Below are 21458 nucleotides of genomic sequence, written 5' to 3' on the forward strand. Positions count from 1 at the left end.
AAATATGTCCAAATCATGCCACACTGATGATAATTTTTCTATAAATTCATCGTCTTTAAATATGGAAATTCAATGGTTTTCATTATTGCTATTTTTTTAATTACGAAATATAATATTTAATGCATTACACTATCAATTATCTGTGAAACGAGTCAACTCTATCGATATTCACAATAAAAAATAATATTCTTAGCATAAAAAATAATATTTTTTAATAAATGACTCAACTAAGAGATACGTCTCACAAAATACGACCCGTAAGATCGTCTCACACAAGTTTTTTTCAAAAAAAAAAATCTTCAATCTATTTTGAAAATAACCACGTGCCACATCTTTTAATTTTGCATTCTTTACTTTTTCCAAAAATAATAACAATAATAATAATTAATCGAAATCTTCAATTTGTACACGCATTTTAGAGATATTTTCATGCATGGAAGGGTGTTTTCGTAAATTCAAATCATCTCAGTTGAAAATAAAGGTCGATAGCGGGAAAATGATACAGCTTGCGAGCAATACGAAATCTACGCATAGAAAGCCTGCAATGGCACATGTGAACCCGGGGACCCTTCGAATTTTTTGACTTAAATACCCCTCAACAATAATAATATATTATCAATCTCATTCAACTTGATTCTTGACAACTAAATTGTTCCAATTTCTCTCAAAGATAGTACAATTCATTTAAAAGCTTTTCTACTTCGATTGTGCTGAATAACAAGGGGTGTTTTAGTCATTTCACGCGGGCCGGATATCGTTTGGTGGTATTCGCGGGTTGTATATATATATGTGTGTACATGCATGTACGTACGTACGTATGTATATGTGTGTGTAGTATGTGTTAAGGATGCATGTGAATGTTGGTTATGGGGCCAAAATGGAAGGGAGAATGAGTAATGTGTAACATGGGGAGTGCACATGGCGGAGGATTGATTGCATGTGAAGAAAGAAAAGGCGAGACCGACAGTGAAGCAGAATCAATTGTAGTCCATGTTCACCACATTCCATGCATACCCCCCCCCCCCCCCCCCCACCTCTCTCTACCCCACCTCCACCTTATTTTCCTACACCTAAACACATATATATACATACGAGGTATATCACATATATGTCACTATATATCATAATTAATTACATGAATATAACCTATTGTTTCATATTTGTCTATTGTATTAAGTCGTGAGTATTTATGATAGTATTCCATAATTTTATAGATTAAAAAATTAGGTATACGTATATGCGTTTGCATGCACACCATATGCTATATAAATAAATTTTGTGTGTGTGTGTGTGTGTGGAGAATTATTATAATACATTATATAAAAAAAATGTGGGATAAAGGAATATTATATGTAATAAAGTCGACAAAATTTGTTGGCATGCCGAGACAAACCAACAAAAGTAACTTCACAATCATGTTTAATTTGTTAGAAAAATATTTATTTATTTTATTTATTTTAAAAAAAGTATATTAAATGAGTCAAAAACTAGGTGGAGGCTAATAATAGGGTAAACAAACAATGAGATGGCATGGAGTATTAGTAGAGCAGGATTTTAGTAATAACAACGTAATTTAATTAAGGTGGTCGCCAAATTAAATTATGTCACGTGTTTGCATGTGGTTTTGGAGCTTAATTAACTCAATTCTGCATGTGATCCACGTGACCATTGATTTGATTAAGAAAATTAATTAATAAAAAACGTAACCTTCTAACTCAATTGTAAACTCATTCCGACCATAGGCTTTTTCTATTTTCTCGTGTTTCTGAATCTTAAAAAGGATTAACAAATAGTGAGAGATATGTTAGTTATCTCACATCGATTGAATAAAATATCTGGGTTTTGTATATATGCTAGCTTTTAAGGTTGAGTTAGGTCCAAGTTCTAACCTTAACATGAAATCAGAGCTCAAGTTCCACCTTTATGTGTTGTATTGTCTATAGTTGGGTCATCTGTTCTGCCCATAGTTGAGTCATTTATAAACTTCACGCTCCACATGTTCATTTCTGGACGTGAGGGTGTGTGTGTTAGTTGTCCCACATCGATTGGATAAAAATACCTGTGTGTTGTATATATGGTCTTGGACAATCATCTTCCATTGAGCTAGCTTTTGGGATTGACTTAGACCCAACTTCCAATCTTAACAAAATAATATATAAATAATAAGAAAATAACATCATATTTTCAAAATGGATAATGTGTATCATTTTCTTTTCCGCTGATATGTGTGGAGTCACAAAATTGTGTTAATCGATACATCAGAGTTATATACATAGAGTAAGGGTTCATCATCGCCACCGGAACTCGACTCGTTCGACATGAAAACATTGAGCTGAGTGACTATGAAACTTTAGGGTCCCTCGAAGCTAACATGATTGTAAATATGTTTATACAAATATAGGATGATTTCAAGTATAGGGTAGACATGTTAGAATGCATGTGTCCTTTGGATAATGTGTGTTTCTTGAATATATTTATTATCTAAACTAAACAAATGTATTAATGTACAAATACCATATTACTTTTTTCATTAAAAAATAAATTATTAAACTAATTTTGTATTATTAAAAAAAAAAAAAAAAACTGATGGGCTGCCGACTTGCATGCGTGGAAAATAACGATGTGAAATGACAATCTTTTTTTGGGGGTCACATACAAAAGAACACTATCGTTTTGAACTGCATAAGCATCAAACCATGTGCTTTGAATTTTGCTTTATTCCTTTTGATTTTCAGCCGTCCCCCACAACCTTGCTGTATTAGCAATTTTCCCCTCTCAAAAATTACCCTTGAGTCCTTGATTTTACTATTCGATGAATATGTACCCCCACTTTCTTTGTCTAACATATGGCAATACTAAGGGAAATATTTAGGATTGTAAGGTAAGGTAATTTTGGACAAATTTCTTTTGTAATTTTATGGGTGTCTGATTTATATACACATATAACATCGGGTTGTAAAAATTTGTACTTTTCTTAACTAATCTTCTAAAACAAGTTAGATAATTATATAAATGAAGGATAATTTAGTTTATTTGATATTATAGAAGCATTCGATTGTCCTAGTAACAAAATGGACATGATAATATGAAAACAATATCAATAAACATTTTTTTAACATATTTTGGGGGTTATGTCATCAAATTTTGAGTTGATATATAATGAAATCTGTGAGGATATTCTTGTTTTTTAAAAAACAAAAAAATTAATTAAAACGACCAGTTTTTTTCGTAAACATCTTATTTTGACGTCTCATAAGTTTTTTTAATTTACAAATTTAGTCAAACGCCTTCTAAATTAAGGCAAAAACTCGTGTGAGACGGTCTCACGGGTCGTATTTTGTGAGACGAATATCTTATTTGGGTCATCCATGAAAAAGTATTACTTTTTTATGCTAAGAGTATTACTTTTTATTGTGAATATCGGTAGGGTTGATCAGTCTCACCGGAGATATACTCCTAACTACTATGAAGGATCGTGAACGTGTGATTTAGAAAACTTGTTTTGACAATAATCGGCTGGGATAAGCACGTGCAACATTTTACGAGGCATGAATTAATTTACCAAATTTAGTTGAACAAGATTATCGGGTGACTATAAAATAACTTAATTTGTTGTAATAACATATGATTAATTATATGTATGCCTGTCAATGTGAGACTCTTTTCTGTGTAATCTATATTAAAACAAATTACACTCGCAGGTTTAGTGATAATGTTTTGTATCATAAAAAATATATACACATTTATCCAAATTATCTTTTATATTATACTTCATTTCATGTGCTTATAAGGAAATAGCATGCGTCTTTAAAATAGAAACACAGATATTACAATAATAGATGACACATCACTTTCAAATTAAAGAACATGTAAATGGCCATTTTGGTCATAAAACTTAGGCTACTTTTGGTTTTGATCTTGCAAGTAGTCAAAAAACTGAAGTAATAATCTAACTTTTTCTTTCTGACTATTTTGGTACTATTGTTATTGAACTTGCCTAATAATTAGTAATAATTATGAATTCATATTAATTTTACAATAGATTATTACTACCTGGCTATGTTTGATAGCTATGATAAGAGAATGATTATTAAATAATCATTCATTATCTCGTGTTTGGTTCATTTTTTATTTAGTATACAGGCCCTTGATTATGATTGAAAGCCCACACTATTCATGTTATTTGTGTGATTAAATATGCATCCTCAAAAGGTGTGATAATGTGTAATTTTTGAACAGAGATCATGATAAGATTGTATATTGACCATAATACCTTTGAATTGTCTTATTTAATATGATATGAAAATTAAAATTAGTAAAAAATTTAATAATTAACGTAATATTTCAATTTTTATTATATTTTTTAATAAATTAATTTCATATATTTTTATTATTTTCAATCATTTATAATGCAAATCTATCTTAAATTAAATTTTTATAAATTTTAATCTTGTTAATTAATTTTTTTATGAAAATAATATTTATTAAATTTTAATTTATTTTGTTTATTGATTTACATTAATTTTAATAAATATTTAATTGTCTATCAAATTATTTAAAAATATTTATAATTATTTTAAAAAACAATAATATTGAAATTATCACTAAACTTTATTTAAAATTAACATTCAAAATATTATTGCTATTGTAATTATTAAAGTAAATACATATTTACAAATTTATTTCTAATAAATATATTTAAATTAATATTAATAAATATAAATTATAATTATAAGTATTTAATTATCTATCAAATTATTTTAAGAATATATATTTAATTAACACTTGAGACATTTTGATCATTACAATAAAATTTACAAAATCAATCCAATCATTTTAAAATTATATCAAACACCATATTATTTATCTCACCATACTATTAATCAATATCTCTCATTTTTTAATCATTTTAATTATTAATCATTTACTCATCTCATCACACATAGCAAACATAGCTCCTAAGTAAATCAAATAAAATATTATTATTCTATTTTTTTTAATTATCAAGCTATTTTTTTATTAAAAAAATGTTATGCAATAAATAGCTTCCTGTGCACTCTCCAATAGTAACATTTTTATTTTGGCTCCACTCACTTCCTCGTAAGAACTAATTCCACACAAATATTCAAATACATTTTAAAATAAAATGAATAATAGAATGTGTTTTTGTCACTTATACTCGTTTGGAGAGAATAGCCTGATCCTATTGTGGTACAACAGAAATCGAACAAATAAAGGGAAAAAAGCAAGAGCATTGTTTAAAAGATAAAACGTATTGTAGTCTCGGAATAACAACGATCCGTTAGTTGCGGAGGCAATCAATTTAGTAACATTAGAACTGGAGAGTTCAACTCCCAGGAATAATTGGTTCCCCGGTGAAAGGATCGAATTTGTAAGGCTCACCAGTAAAAGGATCGAATCTTACTCGAGGGCGAGATGTTTGCCGGTCGGCACCCGGTGCAATGTCCGAACTCATAATTAACCCATGTCTTCTTGCATTTGCTGTAGATGAACTGGGTGCTGCCTGAAATGAAGAAGGGAGTCTTTCATCTATTCTTGATCCAATTTGTCCATAAGGCATAGATATGCTCGGGGGAACCTCATAGTGAGGACGATGACTTCTGTCTTCCATAGTTAATATTCTTGGAATCTGGAGGCTTTGGGATCCAGATGGGAGGGATCGGCTTGGTAAAGGAAAATCCAAGCCTTTCTCCTCCAATCGTCCTGCTGCTGCTCTGGTTGGTAAGGGAAAATCTAGGGTTTTCTCCTCCAACCGTCCTGTGCTTGGTGAGGGATAATCATACAATGATGATGTGTAACGTGGAGCATAAATATCAGACCTGTAAGAAAGTAGCCACGACATTAGGCTTCTTGAACATATTGTTCATCTGCCCTCTGGAAAGACCTCAAAGAAATTATGCCAATGCCAAATTGAAGTTAAGAGACTAACCTGGACATTGTTGAATGCAATGGAAAAGAGCCAACAGCTGGCGGAGACAGTCGGTGGGAGAAGCTTAAGAGGCCCAATTCTTTTGCAGAAGTTGCGCCGACTTTTGGCAAACTTGCCAAGCTCGGAGTCAATCCCACTATGTCAACTAGGTGCTAAATTGGGGAAATAAATGATCAGTACAGAGTAATAAAGAATGAACGTTCCACAAAAAGTATAATGAACCATATCTATTCAACAATGTCAGTTACATACTCTAGAAATCAGCGCGGCAAGATATGCACCCTTATGTTGGGTAGCCGGTCCTGTTAACATGAACTGTAAAGGAGCAATAACGAAAAATTAAAATTATGATACTCATAACCAAGGTGTGCATGTCAAAAAAGCGTAAATAAAAGATTATGCCAGAACACTAAAGAGAATTTTTCAAGCCATCACCTGGTCAAGGATGGAAATAGCAGTAGACTCCGGTAATTTCTTGAGACTGTATAAAGTTTGTACATCAATCTGTCACGAACATCATCAATTACTAACTTACAAAATTGCTTCACATGATAAACAGGGGTGGACAAAAAGCATTTCACTGGACATGATTCATTTTCATTCTAGTAAGAAACGAGTTAGAATTCAATTGCCTTGAGTCCTTGACTAAAACATAAAAACAAGCTTTTGTAAATTAACCAAAGGAACCAAAACAAGCAACGAATATCAAATTAAATTTAAGTAATTTCAATAGTTTTAAAATTTATGTCGTCCTCCTTTTAAAACTCATTGGTCGCCCAAAAATGAGGGTATTTAAAAGGGAGGTGGCGTGGCGCTAGGCCCATACATGCATAGAATGCACCTATAAATCCAAATCATTGCTTCTCTCAAATGAACTGGAAGAGGGTTTATGCTAGACTTGATTAAGGAAGACAAACTTTCAATCCAGTCGTAAGATGACCAAATTCTTCTCATGTAGATCAGCCAAAGAAAGTACAACTACATCATTGCCTCTAAAACTTAATTTCATTATCAATTTACACGTTTTGTTAGCAACTTCAAAACTCACATCAAATCGAGTCGCAAGCCCAAGCCGAAGGATACGAAGTAAGCGCTCTTTAACAGCTAATGGCAATGCTATTACGGCATCCTCGTAAGGGTCAGGCGACAACAATTCCTGCTGAAAAAGGAAAATGTGATCAGGTAGTGAGGGCGATATAAAAATAAGGAGGCCTAAAATAACAAGTACTTGAAACTTCATTCCTATTTCCTTTTCAGATATCAGTTTGCTTAACATACTTAGCATGCACAGAGCACCCAGTAAAACATTTTGAACTAGTAAAGAAAAGATGGGAAGTGATTCTGCAACCTATAGATTCATTATTTTTTGTTAAGTCAACCACAAAACATGTGTCGAGTTTTACAGGCCAGGACCTCCTACTTTTTCACCTGCAGCTGTCCATATGACGATATTTAGCCTCTGCTCATTTGTAATTATTGAAATTTTGGGACAGACATTCAATGTTGGTCCCAGCATTTATCCAAACATATGTATCAATCTAAAAACAAGAGGAAAATCAGTAAAAATAAAAGGTAACATCAATTGATGACTTGCATTTTGGACATGGGATTTAGGATTAATCAATGAAGCAACAGTAGCTTCCTCCTTGAAAATTTTGGAATGACCCTGGACAGGATTACTTTCTGAATCCTCACGCGCTCGTTTCTTGTTCTTGTCCATAGGTCTTGCAACTTCGACCTATTTGCAGACAACAAATATCAGACATTAACAATGGTAAAGACTCCTTGATCTTATGATGATGCAAGTTCTCCAATTATGCACTGTACTTGTCAATTATCAGGATTCAAACTTATTAATGATTCAGTGGCAATTTCGAATACCTGAAGTCTGTGTATTGGACCTCCACCAGGTCCTTGAACTGCTTTCTCATTCATTTCTTTTATGGCTCTGTCAAGATCCTGCACCACAAAAGAGTGCTGATGGATTGGGAGCAACTACTAAAAAGTCAGTGACATGCACGAGCTAAACAAATTTGGTCAATAAATCTAAACCGTACAGCCGTATAGCAAGAAAAACAATTATACAAGGTGAATCCAAAATTAAAAATGTAGAATCAGAAAATAAGAAATCCTTCAGTCTCCCCATTTCACTTACCCAAGCACAAAGGATTTCTAGATATCTAGGTTTTTGTAAAACCTTAAGTAGCTGTTGTCAGTTCTCACCATAGGATACGAAATTCAGTGTTCACAAGGATCAAAATATTAGTGAATCAAAGAAACAGTGTCTGGCTTGGACAATTAATACTTCAAATTTGTGCATTTACTGGAATTTGGATATTAGCTCCGTTTGTCACCACACTTCATGAAATCAAATGAAATGACTGCATAGCTCCATGATGATGGATTTTTAGAGAGCTGAGACCATAAAATTATATTTTCGCAAAAATTTCTCAATCAAAAATAAAACGACTGCATAATCGCCTATGGATAAACAATTCAGTATTTGTTACCTGATCGAAGAAACAGAATCTGGCATAGACATTTCATTTTCATTTATAAAGAAATCCATATATCTACTGGAATTTGGATATTTGATCATCTTTTAAAATGCCGTGCAATCATGATTTCTCTTAAAAAGGTGTTTGATCGAGCTTGTAAATTAGCTCTTTACAACAATTTATAAGTTGATTAAGATCTCATCAGCTCTAAAATAATAGAGAAATATGTTGGAGACTAGGCCAAAACTCCCCAAAATAAGTCATAACAGAGGTTAGAATCTAAGGGGAAGAAACCGAAAGGCCCAATCCAACTACAGAAGAAGTCCGGAGAAAGTGAAAACCAAACCCATCCATTTTGCAAAGTCCACAAGGGTTATAGTGGGATCGCACATAGTGAGCCACTGCAGAAACAACAGAAGTCCAATTTCCACTACTTATCTTTTTTCTCTGAATTGCATGTTCTTATGTAAGTTCTATAATGTCGCACGACTTTAAAAAGTTAAATTGTGAGATTCAATAACTATTTTTCTGAGAGATAACAAATACAGCTACTTTAAAAAAAAATATGATGTAAACAGAAGAGCGCAACTTCAGAAATTGAATAGCTCTTCAAGGTAAGCTAAAAGCTAGTTAAAATTTCTTCAATCCATTAAATCACCCATTTTCTTTTTCAAACACAGGAGGGGGGTTCACAAGAATGAATACAAAAGATAGGGTTAAAGACAGCTCAGGTAGTTGAATATCTATTAAATGGCAAACATCATGAAAAATAAGCCCTGCAGCCAATTTTTTTATTGTATACGTGCTATAATGCGGCTAAGCATGAAATTATCCAGAAAGTAGACTTCTCTGAACCGAAAATATTATTTGAATACATGACAAAAATAACTATATTTCTTTTTTTCGTCTTATATCATCCAGAGTTTTAAGTCTTTTCATAACGGGATTGTGCCCAAACAAAGGAAGAAAAAATAAAAGGTATTGAAAACGATATTTTTAATATAGAGGACTTTAATTTCTAGATAGTTTCAATTTTCCAGTCAATAAAAGAAGCAATGTCACACAACATAGCCAAAGTCGGAAAGAAACCAATTTGATTTCACAAATACCGCGCGTGATGGAAACGAATTAGCAGGGCTACCACAGAAAGTACGATAACAATGCAAAACTGTATAAACCAACTCACCGATCTCTCAACAAAATGAACAAACCCAACCGGAATGCTACCCTTTTTTGATACCACAACTTTCTCAACCTGAGAGTGCGTCATCACAATGAAGAGGTAAAATGGAAATATAATTTCTTCAAAACAAAAAATGGAAATATAATCAAGGAATAGCTGTATGAGACACAAAATATGTGAAACCTTGCCAAAAGGCTCAAATGTTTGCTTCAAGAAATTCTCGTCCGCATTGACGGGAAGGTTTCTGACAAAAGCTATTCTTATCTGAAAATAAAAAGAAAGAACAAAAGATAAAGTGAGATACTTCAAAGATTAAATACCAAAATACAGAAGACACTGATCATGAACCTTAGCAAGCTCTTAAAAAAAAAAAAACCTTAGCAAGCTCTTTAGGATCAATTTCAGGATCTTCCTCAGCCCATTGAACTGCTGGGTGCAAATTACCCAGACGAAAATCTGGTTGGGAACCTACTCGTTGAGCACGTGCTGCAGCCTGTGATTGAGAATTTTCGAGGCGAGTTTAATTTGGATCTTATCGGCCTCCAATGACTATTTTCGAAGTAATTATTATTAAAGAACTGGTGCAGGATTACATATTGGAGGGAGGACAGTAGATTGAAACAAATGAAGTCAATGTGTGATGCTTGTGAGTAAATTTTAACGTTGTTCAATTGAGATTAAGGGAGTTCTATACAAGAATAAATTTCATGTAGTTTAGAAGCCAAATTTCAGAGATGGTAGACCGATATGGTTAGGACTTAGGATCAGACAGGAATTAATATGATAAATTCAGATGGATGAAGTTACTATAGAACCAATCTTCTTTTGGTGTTATAGAAACATGGAAGTAGAAAATATGCTTTTAAACTTACAGTCGTCCCTTCCTTTTTTCGTTTTCTGACAATGTATTGAAGATTGAAGTACTTGACAGTGCAAATTTAAGCTCGTTATTGCCTACAACTAAATGAAATATCATATTGCACTTATGAAGGAAAAAACCTCTGTTTTTTTTTCATTGCCATGGTTCTGATTAGTACTTGCAGTAGACAAAGGCTTGCAACAAATCTCGAGGATAAGATCATTATTCAGGTACAAGTAGTCACTAGAGCAGGAAAAGCCTCAGGAGAGGAATAAAGAGAAAATTATTGATGTCGTCGACGAGACTTACAAGATCAACAAAATTAATTTGGAATCCTAAGAAGAAGAAAACAACAGTGTCGACAATAACTCTATGAGACCGATCAACAGTTGATTTAAAAAATATATGAATCAAAATGCCAGTAGACAAATTTCAAGTGAGCAAGCACATTAGAAAAATATATGCTGTGCTTATATCAAATTTAACGAGATAATGAGAACAAAACAAAAGATAATCCAATTACATGAAAAAAAATAACATCAAACCAACTGAGGCCGTTAAAAACTCCAAAGACGGAAAACTCAGCTGATCTCAAAAGTTAAATCAGAGAATAACAAATGAGAATGATAGTAGTTCTATCACCCTGTTAATCATACTGTAGTTTGGAGTAGCATTCAAACTTCTTTATCCACCCCAACTGATTAGGAAAAATGTTGTGCTTAACAAACATCACTTGTAAAAATAATGGTAAACTATGAAAATTTGAAAAATCAGGAATCTTCCCTAAGTTTGAAGGATGACAGCTGTAGCTGTTTGTTTATACGCAAAATTAACATTTTTTAGCGCGTTAATATGATATAATTAGCACGTTTAGAGTCGAAAGCCCAACATTAAAGATTGTTAATCATGTTATGTATTGCTCAATTGATCAGTTGTAACTCAATGATTGAACAATTCTCCAGATAAGAAGCCTGAGTTTTGAGCTCAGGAAGCACTGATCTGGGAGAGCTCTTTATGCCACATCTAGAGTTGTTTGACTAATTGAAGAATTATTTATATTGAAAGGAACCAGGCTTTCAGTTATAGATCATGGGAAGTCCTTGGGATGTGAGTGGAAGTTGGGGAGGAAGTGTATCATGCACGATGCCGAAAATACTGAAGCACCATCTTTAGGAACTACACAAAAACCATAGGAAAATGTGTGGGCAGAGAACAGAATCAACCATAAACGTGCAGCATATAAAAAAGCAAGCTACTTTAGTGTTATAGTTAAGTTCTTCAATTTTTAACTCATCTTCCAAGCCTTGATCCAGTAAATTTCTTTTTCGGTTGTTCCTAACAACTTCTTGTTCAAGAATATGTTCTAGTTGTTTAATTTTATGCATTCAAGCTCCATTTCTCTTCACATTAAAGAAAGCAGGGAGAATATAACTCACAATCAAACCAGGGATCCAAGACAGCCAGTCCCTTAAACTTTCCATAACCGTTCAATTTAAAAGGTTGGGCAGATTTCAAATGATTCGTGCACCATCGACACGGGGTATGCCAACAAATATAATGTAAGTGCCAGACACTATAACAATACAAGAAAACTCTTGCAAAATTTGACAAGAAATGGAGATGATCATTGAATTCAAATTATCGGCCAAGGAAAGGAGGAGAAACCACGGGGATAAATAGAGATTATACAGTTTAGACTGTAAGATCGATATAAAAGAGATGCAACAAAAAAGAAAAAAATTTCAGATGTGCATGAGTTTTTTGCAGTTAACACGCTGTTTTTGTCCACTTGTAAGGAATTCAAACTTGTAATATATGTTTCCAGTTCCTTAATGAACTAGCTGTTCAAAATTTTAATTTAGGCATCAAATTGTTTGGACCTCATTCTTCTCATCCGTTGTGGCATGTAACTTTTGGATTTCTAATGACAAGATCAATAGTTGAATCTGGAACTGAGAACCAAAACCACGAGCCTCAGCTTTTATCCAACAATATTTCAGAATCAACAAGTCAGTCAAAATCATTGCAGTTGCTAACAAATAATTTGTCTGGGATATATTTTAGGGAATCCAGGTTTGCAATCAATGTTCCCAGATACATAAGCAAAAAGAGTATTTTAATTTAGTTTAAGGCATCACTATTTTTGGGAATTCCTTTTTCCAACAATGGAGGCACTATTTACTATGTATTTGGATTAACGATAGGGGAAGAAAAAAATATTATTTAATTAAGGTATCAGATTTTGAGGAACATATTTTGCACCTATTGTGGAAAAGTATTTTATGTTTTTTATTCTTAGGATTTCCAGTAACAAAAGGATCACTAGTTGATGCTGGAACTGAGAATCAAAACCACCAACCTGAGCTTTTATCCTGTATGGTTTCAATACAACAGGAGAGTCAACTTAAATTCACACAATCTTTGGATAGTATGATCCCCCAAAATTCAACAACTACAAGAACAGATGTAAGAGTGAAAAACTTACAGCATGAGATGAGAATCTCACAAAGGCAAAACCACGATTTCGTGGCTTTTGACCTGGTTGAATGTCTTTAACGATAGGAAGGTCAACGGATACGACATCAGGGAAAACCTCCAGAATGAAAAATAATTACAGTTGGAGAAGGCAGTAAAGGATTGCAGCCATAAATCAGACCAAGTAATGAACCAAACAAGAAAATACCTGGAGCACAAGTTTTTCAAACTCATCAGCACTCCATGCTGTGAGAGGTAAAGAAATTTGAGTCAGGATTGGGAACCAACAACTATCATGCATATTACAAGGGATGGAAACAAGTGAAATCTGAAGATCAGACACTACAAGAAAGAGTAATTAAAGGAAAACAATACCAAAAAAAAGGGTTCACAATCCTAAGATCTAAAAATCAATTGGTGGACAAGAAATGCGGACAAGCAGAAATTCACAAACAGATAGGAAAAACAACAGCAATCAACGGTTAAGTGATAATTTCTAGGAGACCCAATACTGTAGGCACTGTGCAAGGATTCAAAACATTAAACTTTCATAAAAAAACAAGTAACACTCATTTCATTAGTTTTGAGCGATGAAACAACTTTTCAAAAAGCTCAAAGTATCGTCACAAGGTAAAATAATAAACATAAGCCCCACAGTTATTATACAAATTCCCAATTTCGATTGTCTTTGACAGCACAAAAAAACTAGAGACAGGCTAACATTAAAGAAACGGTTACCGTGAATCCACACAATTCTTATCTGAAATTGTGAGTGACAAACCTTTATTAATGTTTCCAAAGTATAAAGTATTGTGCTCAATTGATGGGAGCACACCAATGCTCTTTCCTTCAAGCTGAAAAATAAAAAATAAATAAATAAATAAACAGAGATAACCCCAAAACAAACTGCATGTTTTATATTAATACATGTAAAGAAAGTATTTGGATTTTTATTTTATGTAAGATTCCTTGTGTAGAAAAGATAATATTTCAAAAAGAGGCTCAATAGATCCGAATCAGTTGATGTTCAATAGGAGTCCACGAGAAAAATTCAAGGATTTAGGAAACATTCACATTGCATCACATACAATCTTGTATCAGCTTCTACACATTCAAATGCCACATGGATGTGTTAATAATAAAATTAGAGGCATTCTAGCTAATTAACCATCAATAAATGAGGGATTATTTCCCAGCCCCAGCCCCTTCCCAATAATCACCCCAATTAAACCTCACAGAAACTAAGTGCAAGAAGATACAGATTAAAGACTCCGGGCTAGGGAAAAATATTGGGAGCTGATGAACTAGGGCCACACAAGTCATCCTTATTCCTTATTCATTTTCAAGCAACTTCAAGTATCTTAACATCATTCACACGCGTGCCTTCAATAATCTCCCCAAGAGGAAACGTACATTTAGTCAAATGCAAGAATCAGTGTCATTAACAAATCAATAATTAATAATCTTGATAAGAAAACAAACTTTAATTTCAAGCTATAAAAGTTCCCACTCAGAATTCTCACCAAAGTTCCAGATTTTTCTCTCACAGCTCTACCTGCAGCTTCTTTTGTTGAAAAGCGCACAAAGCAAAATCCCTGCAAAATCCGAAGATAGCGACACACAGTGAAATAACTTCTTGGTCTTCTTTCAGTACCTTTTCTTAGTTGGGTTTAAGAAAATGGCATGCAGCACTAAAATAAACATCTTCAGGGAAGCAAATAAATGTATAGCTGAGAGTGACCTTCAAATTGCCATTCTGATCCTTTATCAACCGAATTTCCACAATTTCACCGCAGACAGAAAATTCCTGTGAAAGTAGAAGTTGGTCCAGAGACAGTTCAGATAATGCAACTCGAACCTTATAGAGTTGTTTTTATCAGTTACAGAACATACAAGGAAGAAGATAACTAGATGGTTCTAAACTAAAAGTGGATATTATAGTTTCGTTCTTTAAAAAAGAACCTTGTCCCTAGTTAACATGCATCAGCACAAACAGATTCTCCGCTAAGAAATTATGCATAATTTGAATGAAAATTCACATGCTGATGCAAATATATCCTAGCTCTCGTTCAATATAAAATAGCCTCTTTCAATAATGTGAGCTATGGAAAAGCTGCAAGTTCTACTAGAACTAGACACTCACACCATGTTGTCAACTTGGTTTCATAAAAAATAGGGACTTTTATAATGTCAAACATGAAATGATTTTGTCAAGTTTGCAGGTTTGAAAGGCCAACTTTACCGCAATGAATTTCCTTTCTACATGTGACTCAGATATTTAAACCAAAGACAAAATAACAATTCTTAATTATTTTAGCAAATTTAAATGATCTGTTAGATAATTTTGGGTCAACAAATCATTGCCAATTACAGACCTGTTCCCCTTCCACGGTAAGCCATCACCTATCACTTAAATTTAGATAAAGGGGACGCAGCTAAGATAGACAATCGAATACCGAAAAGATTGTCCGCCAATGTGAACTCAACATTTTCCCTGACTTTATTACTCTACCTAACATCCATATTTTGTGCTTTTACATCTTTTAGGTTACATAAGAATACAAACTAGCAATCTTCTATATCTAGTGTTCAAGATGAAGTAGAAATCAGACCTGGCGGATTTTGTCTTCAGAAATGGTACGGGGCAAACCACCAACAAAAACTTCGGTTCCTTTTATTGCTTGCTCTTCTCACATGGAAAAGTTGTATGTTACCAGGCGAAAACAAAATCTGTGCAATATATCTAACAAGCTATTTCTAGAAAATTTATAAATAATGGTGGATCTAGAAAGAATAATCATCAATCATACAACCAGTTTTCAACAACTCACACAACTATAATATACTTAATTGCTTCAAAATAGAATGTTGTATGTTACCATACTAAAAGATTTTGATGGGGAGGAAACGTACTATGATCAATCTCGGATGGCTGTGTCATCTGTAGTTGAGTTGAGAGAAAAGAGATAGCTAGTTAATTATGATAAACCAATAACTGGAATCTTCAAACAAACAATCATATCAGATTCTCCCACCTTGGCCACGTTATAGGATTAGGAATTTGAGCGCATCATCTTCCTTAACCCAAAAAAAATGAAACGCTTGAAAAATGCCGCTTTTTACCGCCCATCAACAATGGCAAAAGCCATTAAAATTTAAAAAAAAAACGAATTATTAAACTAACCTCTAGGGAAAAAAAAATTCGCTGCACATATACGAGGGAAACTAACTACTAGAGGAGGGAGAAGCCTCCAGTGGTGCATTTGAAAGTTTGATATTAAGTTCAAAAAGAATTTGAGTAGCGCAGTCAATCTTTCGAGTTAATGCGTTGTTATCTCAGTCTCGACTCTCAAGTAACGATCTTGATCTCAAACTTGACAGTTTTATTTATTTTCTAATTTTAAAAATATTTTTTTTATAAATTTCAAGTGCTTTTTTAAATTAATATTAATATTTAGTAATCAGACTAAAGCTTAAGCAACATATTTCGTTTGTCAGTCCAGTTCAAGTAGCGCCTTGAGTAGGGTGTTACTCTAGCTCAACTACACCCATTTCCTAGAGTTTTTTTCCTCGTAGGATTCTTCGTTCGGGAAAGCCATAACTATACTAGATGTCTAGAACTGGATGAACTAATCAATGAACGGGAAGTCCTTTCCCATCAACTTTTTTTTCCAGAAATGTCTAAAGTGATTCAACCATCATCTGTATCTTCAGCTCAGGACTTGAATTTTGATTTCATTTTTCTTAATGGAAAACGGTCCGTGGAGTGCCTGACACGCGTCAAGTGCTTTACCAATGGAGAAATTGTCAGTAAATTCCCCCTCCAGCCAAATATTCTCTCCTTTTCCGTCTTCCAAATAGAACAGTTAAAAATCCCTCATCTTAAAATGTTCAATTTAAACAGTTTAATTCTTCAAAATCTTTTTCAGGTCAAATGAAAAATTGGCTCTAACTCCGTTGAACTACGACATCAAATAATTATATTTATGTGAAACCAATATGTACCGACTACCGAGAGGAAAACTGAATTCACTCGAGCAAATCGAATCAAGTAGAAACCCTCAAAGCAAAACCAATCTCTATCCTTGGATAAAAAATTCTAAAAGTTCCAAACTTCATGAGATTAGCGTAAATATTGAAACATACACAACATTGGTTACAACAGTTCATGAATGTGAGTAGTCACATGAATTTATTGCATAGTCACATAAATTTACGTATAAACGGGAAAATACCTGTGCTGTCGAGGAATTAAAATTCTCTGGACGCGGAAATGGTACCGACTGGAAACCCTAGATGCACATTGTGAGTTTCGTTGATTTTGGCATTTTTATGATTTTGTCTTATTTATTTCTGATTGGATTATTTTAAATAGTGTCATAAAAGGCGCGATTAGGTGCGGGTTGTCGCGAGATGGCTTAGTTGACGGATAAGCAGCTCAAAATATTTTCATAAAAAATAATAAATAGATTATAATTTGTTCAATCTAAAGATATTAAAACGGATCAACCTGACACATTCCGACCGGTTCTAGCTCATATCAAATTGTTCGTCTTAACTCATAACCCAAACGGTCTAATCCATTTTGACTCATTTCCAAATTGGTTGCTAAAAGCTCAATCCAATCCATATTTTTATCACGACAAATTAGATTGGTCTGATGTGTCTGATTCATTTTGACATATCTAGTTAAGAAAATCAATTAATTACAATAAAAAAAATTTATATAGAAATCGAATGGACAATGGAGAGTAATTTTCTAAAAACTTGCTTTAAATATATGAAATAAAATTAACTGTGAATTTTAACTTTTACAAGGATAGAATGTATCTAATCTAATCCATATCATTTTTTTTAAAACAAATAAAATTGTGATTCTTATTATATTCTTAACCTGATGCATTTGCATTTTGCTAAAAGTAAGAGAACTTAATCAAGAGTTCTTGAAATGTACTAATCTAAACTTAATTCCATTTGGTGGGATATTTTACGATGAAACGAAGCTTTGTAGTTCGTCAGAATGTGCCTAAAACTGCAAATTTGGATTCCAAAACTCAATGGATGATATTTTTTGATAAAAAAATTAGCTATAATTTTTATCAGATACATAAATCCTCCCATTATTTCTTTAAGTGTTGTTTTTTTTTATATTTATTAAATTTTATGTATACACGATCACGAGGCAGCCTGAAAGAAAGAAATGGAAAAATCATATAAATTATAAAAACACGATTCAAAACATTCAAATTTTTCGTTATACACGGAGGAAATAATTTTCCTCAGCTGATTAAATATTTGGCCTCAAATGAATTCATGAATCAAGATTATTGTATTGCATTCTTGAAACCTTTGTTTGGTTTCTATATATTCTTTATCATGTTTTCCTTGATGATCCTTCTCATTATTTTTCCCGAAGGCGATTTCGGGATAGAGTCCACAAACTGAAGCACCCTCACTCGTTTGTAGCCGGCCACATTGGATGAGACGTAGTTCATTATATCCTCTTCAGTTTCTTTTGCTTTCGAGTTTAATACGACGGATGCACCTGGTATCTCTCCGGATTCTTCGTCAGGTAACCTGAATTAGAATCGTTTTGTAATTGTCAATGTATCCGTTTCTAGACAGTAATTTAAAGATTCTCTTGATCTTACCCCACTACAGCAGCATCTTCAACAGAAGGGTGTGTTAGAAGGATGGCCTCTAATTCTGCTGGAGCAACCTGCCAAGACATTTGCAAAAAAGCGTTGGTCAGAAGATTTTCATGTTTTTCAATGCTGTCAGCCTAGCCTGCCTTTGAATTTTTTTGATGAGAAGTGTGGTATATTTTCGCCGAGCTCATACTTGGCACAACGATCCGAACATGACGTTTGACTGACACTATTTAAAATATTACAGTTATACCTGGAAACCTTTGTATTTGATCAATTCTTTGATTCGATCCACAAGGAAAACGTCCCCATCTTCGTCGATGTAGCCTATATCTCCAGTATGAAGCCACCCGTCTTTGTCAATGGTGAGAGTGGTTTCATATTCATTCTTGTAGTATCCTGAAATTATTTTTCCATATATTGTAAAGTTACAATACAAGAAACTATAAAAGTTATGTATTATCGGTCCTTTGGCTTGGTTAGTTCACCTTTCATCACGCACTGGCTTCGCACACAGATTTCTCCTGGTGTGTTCTTGGGAAGTGAGTGACCTGTTTCGGGATCGATGAATTTCACTTCCAAATTTGGAAGAATGAATCCTACTGAATTCCTCTTTGCAATTCCATGTCCCTTGTTTGGATCCCCGTGAGTCAGTGTAATGCAGCTATGCTCCGTCATTCCATATGCCTAAAATCATATATAACAGACAGATAATTAAGATTTCTGGGATTTTGATGACAGATTTTGGGATGATACTTTACCTCTTGGACTTCAACACCAGGAAACTTCTTTTCAAATTCTTTAAGAATTTCTGGAGCGAGGGGAGCTGCAGCAGTCATGATGGACCTAAGCTTGAGTTTACTAAGATCAAATTCATCCACGATAGGGTTCTTGACCAATCCCAGAATAATGGGTGGGACAATAGGCGCAAACGTGACCTCTTGTGTGATCAGTGCATTAAGAAATGTCCGGAGCTCGTACCGACGCATCAATACAACTTTCCCTTTGTTCCTTATGGTGGCACAGCAAATTCCAGTTAGGCCATATATGTGAAAAAATGGTATTAGGCCTAGTATGGTGATCTGACCAATTAGTTCAGGGCCAACGCTGAATAGGGATGAGCAGAGGTTAGCCACCAGGTTTCGGTGTGTTAACATCACACCCTTTGACAATCCAGTGGTGCCTGATAATAAGAACAGAAACAGGATCAGTTTTTATATGATGGAAAGATCTCAAGTTTGGTTTGAACTATGTTGGACCAGTGACTAACCCAAGTTTAAGGCTCTTGAGAAACTTAATACCTGATGAGAATGGAAGGGCACATAGATCAGTCTGTTCCACTTTTTCATCAATACTATCAGTATTAGCCTTGTCTGCTGCCTCAAGCAGTTCATCCCAGTATATAGTTCCATCCACACGGTCTTCGCCTTGTATTATAATGGGCAATCCCAAATCCTTTACCTGCGTGTACAAAAATTCAGATGGCAAATTGATCAGTATACATATGATGATCCAACATAAAATCAATTTTAATGGTGTCAGACCTTGTGATAGGTTAATCCATCTGTTACAATAAGCTTTGCATCAGCAGCCTCAACTTGCTTCTGTATTTCTGATGCGTGAGCACTGGGGTTCGCACCAGAAAAAACCCCCCCTGCAGCCATGATTCCAAGTGCAATGATAGCATACTCTGCCACATTGGGGAGGAGCACCACCACGACTCTGCCTTTCCTCAGCCCGAGTGACCTAACAGCCTTGGAGAATCTCTTGATATCTCTGCTCACTTCCCTGTAAGTGTAGCCTTTCCCAGTAACTGCATCCACAACCGCCATCTTGTCCAGATATAAGTCCATATTCGAAAGCACAAACTCGGGCAGCGTCATGTCATCCGGAACAGAAACTGGTTGGTATTTGCTTCGGAAAATAATTTCATCTTCTGCCAAGTTCTTAGCATCGGTTCCCATGGTTGGTTTATTTTCTTAAGCCTGCATGAAATGGCTTTTTTTGAATTTATAGGAGATGGATTGTATATGAATATATCAGTTCTTTGTCACATTGAAGACATGAACTGGATTAGTATGAATTTAGGTAGAGGCAGATAAAGGCAAAACCATGGCGGGGTTTGACAGGTGAGAGTTTGTTGGATCATGTTCGAGGCAAATGTCTTACATTATTTTCAGAAAACTAGCCTTTTCTCATCTCCTGCACAATATGATTCGAATCCCAATCCCCTACACTTCGGTTTCAGCAAGTTGAGCAGAGACTAGCTTGGAATTTGGGTTTTAAAAACACTACGTTTATTGAGTGAAATGCAACTAGTTAAATTTCATAGACTTGAGCATCGAAATTCCATTTTGCCAACAAGAATCAAAATCTCGAAAATCTTTTAGATTGTTTGCAATATCTAAAAAACAAGTTATTTTTGCTTTTGATTTAAAAAAAAACAGCTTTGTTTCTTAAACTCGGATTGAGAGTTAAAATTTGCTTCATTTAATTGTAATCCAAAACATTTAAAATATTAATTTTATTTCTACAAAGTTTATTCTTGTAAAACAAAAAATAGTATCAGAATTAGAGTTATCAAATGGACCGATCAGCAATCAAACGGGGCGGGCCCATCGGCGAACCCGCCCCGTCACGGGTTAGACCGGCTAACAAGCCAAAAATTAAAATATATATATGAAAACAATACTAATAATATTTCAAACAAACGAAATAACAGTTTCACACGATAACAAATAATAAATGTGAATCAAATAATTCATAAAAAAAATTAATATTATGTTTTGTATAAAAATCACAATATGAATAATGTATAAAAATTTAATTATAAAAATAATAATGT

At 33.9% G+C, this 21458-nt stretch overlaps 2 protein-coding genes across 3 annotated transcripts; both read right to left on the bottom strand.

Moving 5' to 3' along the window:
- Nucleotides 1-5067: 5067 nt before the first annotated feature.
- LOC140806242 (uncharacterized) lies at nt 5068-17369 on the bottom strand. 2 transcript variants are annotated; one of them, XM_073162778.1, is made up of 18 exons: nt 17201-17369; nt 15879-15906; nt 15578-15651; nt 14707-14772; nt 14489-14560; nt 13747-13819; nt 13174-13211; nt 12976-13083; nt 10008-10124; nt 9815-9895; nt 9635-9703; nt 7832-7909; nt 7545-7688; nt 6999-7109; nt 6386-6454; nt 6203-6265; nt 5951-6102; nt 5068-5840 (listed from the first exon to the last, which is right to left on the bottom strand). In XM_073162778.1, the coding sequence occupies exons 2-18, from the start codon at nt 15904-15906 to the stop codon at nt 5348-5350; spliced, it is 1836 nt and encodes a 611-aa protein (XP_073018879.1). In that variant the 5' UTR covers nt 17201-17369; the 3' UTR covers nt 5068-5347. The 2 variants fall into 2 exon arrangements, with proteins under 2 accessions (XP_073018879.1, XP_073018880.1); XM_073162779.1 differs by having other exon boundaries at nt 15879-15935; nt 17201-17295.
- An 877-nt stretch (nt 17370-18246) lies between these two features.
- LOC140804851 (4-coumarate--CoA ligase-like 1) lies at nt 18247-20845 on the bottom strand. The gene is made up of 7 exons (XM_073161002.1): nt 20158-20845; nt 19915-20074; nt 19375-19796; nt 19102-19300; nt 18867-19012; nt 18617-18684; nt 18247-18542 (listed from the first exon to the last, which is right to left on the bottom strand). Exons 1-7 carry the CDS (start codon nt 20575-20577, stop codon nt 18326-18328), a joined length of 1632 nt encoding a protein of 543 aa, XP_073017103.1. The 5' UTR covers nt 20578-20845; the 3' UTR covers nt 18247-18325.
- Nucleotides 20846-21458: the final 613 nt, after the last annotated feature.

The sequence above is a fragment of the Primulina eburnea genome, chromosome 11, assembly GCF_022965805.1.
Source record: "Primulina eburnea isolate SZY01 chromosome 11, ASM2296580v1, whole genome shotgun sequence".
In the NCBI taxonomy this organism is placed as follows: Eukaryota; Viridiplantae; Streptophyta; class Magnoliopsida; order Lamiales; family Gesneriaceae; genus Primulina; species Primulina eburnea.

Excerpts from the sequence above, each read along its gene's own strand:
- LOC140804851 (XM_073161002.1), bottom strand. The coding sequence starts at position 20,577 with ATGGGAACCGATGCTAAGAACTTGGCAGAAGATGAAATTATTTTCCGA. Across the intron at positions 20,075-20,157 it reads ATGGATTAACCTATCACAAG|GTAAAGGATTTGGGATTGCC; the intron begins GTCTGACACCAT and ends TTGTACACGCAG. Across the intron at positions 18,685-18,866 it reads TCAAATACAAAGGTTTCCAG|GTTGCTCCAGCAGAATTAGA; the intron begins GTATAACTGTAA and ends ATGTCTTGGCAG.
- LOC140806242 (XM_073162778.1), bottom strand. The coding sequence starts at position 15,906 with ATGACACAGCCATCCGAGATTGATCATA. Across the intron at positions 7,910-9,634 it reads TTCATTTTGTTGAGAGATCG|GATCTTGACAGAGCCATAAA; the intron begins GTGAGTTGGTTT and ends TTTGTGGTGCAG. Across the intron at positions 6,455-6,998 it reads GGCTTGCGACTCGATTTGAT|ATTGATGTACAAACTTTATA; the intron begins GTGAGTTTTGAA and ends TGTTCGTGACAG.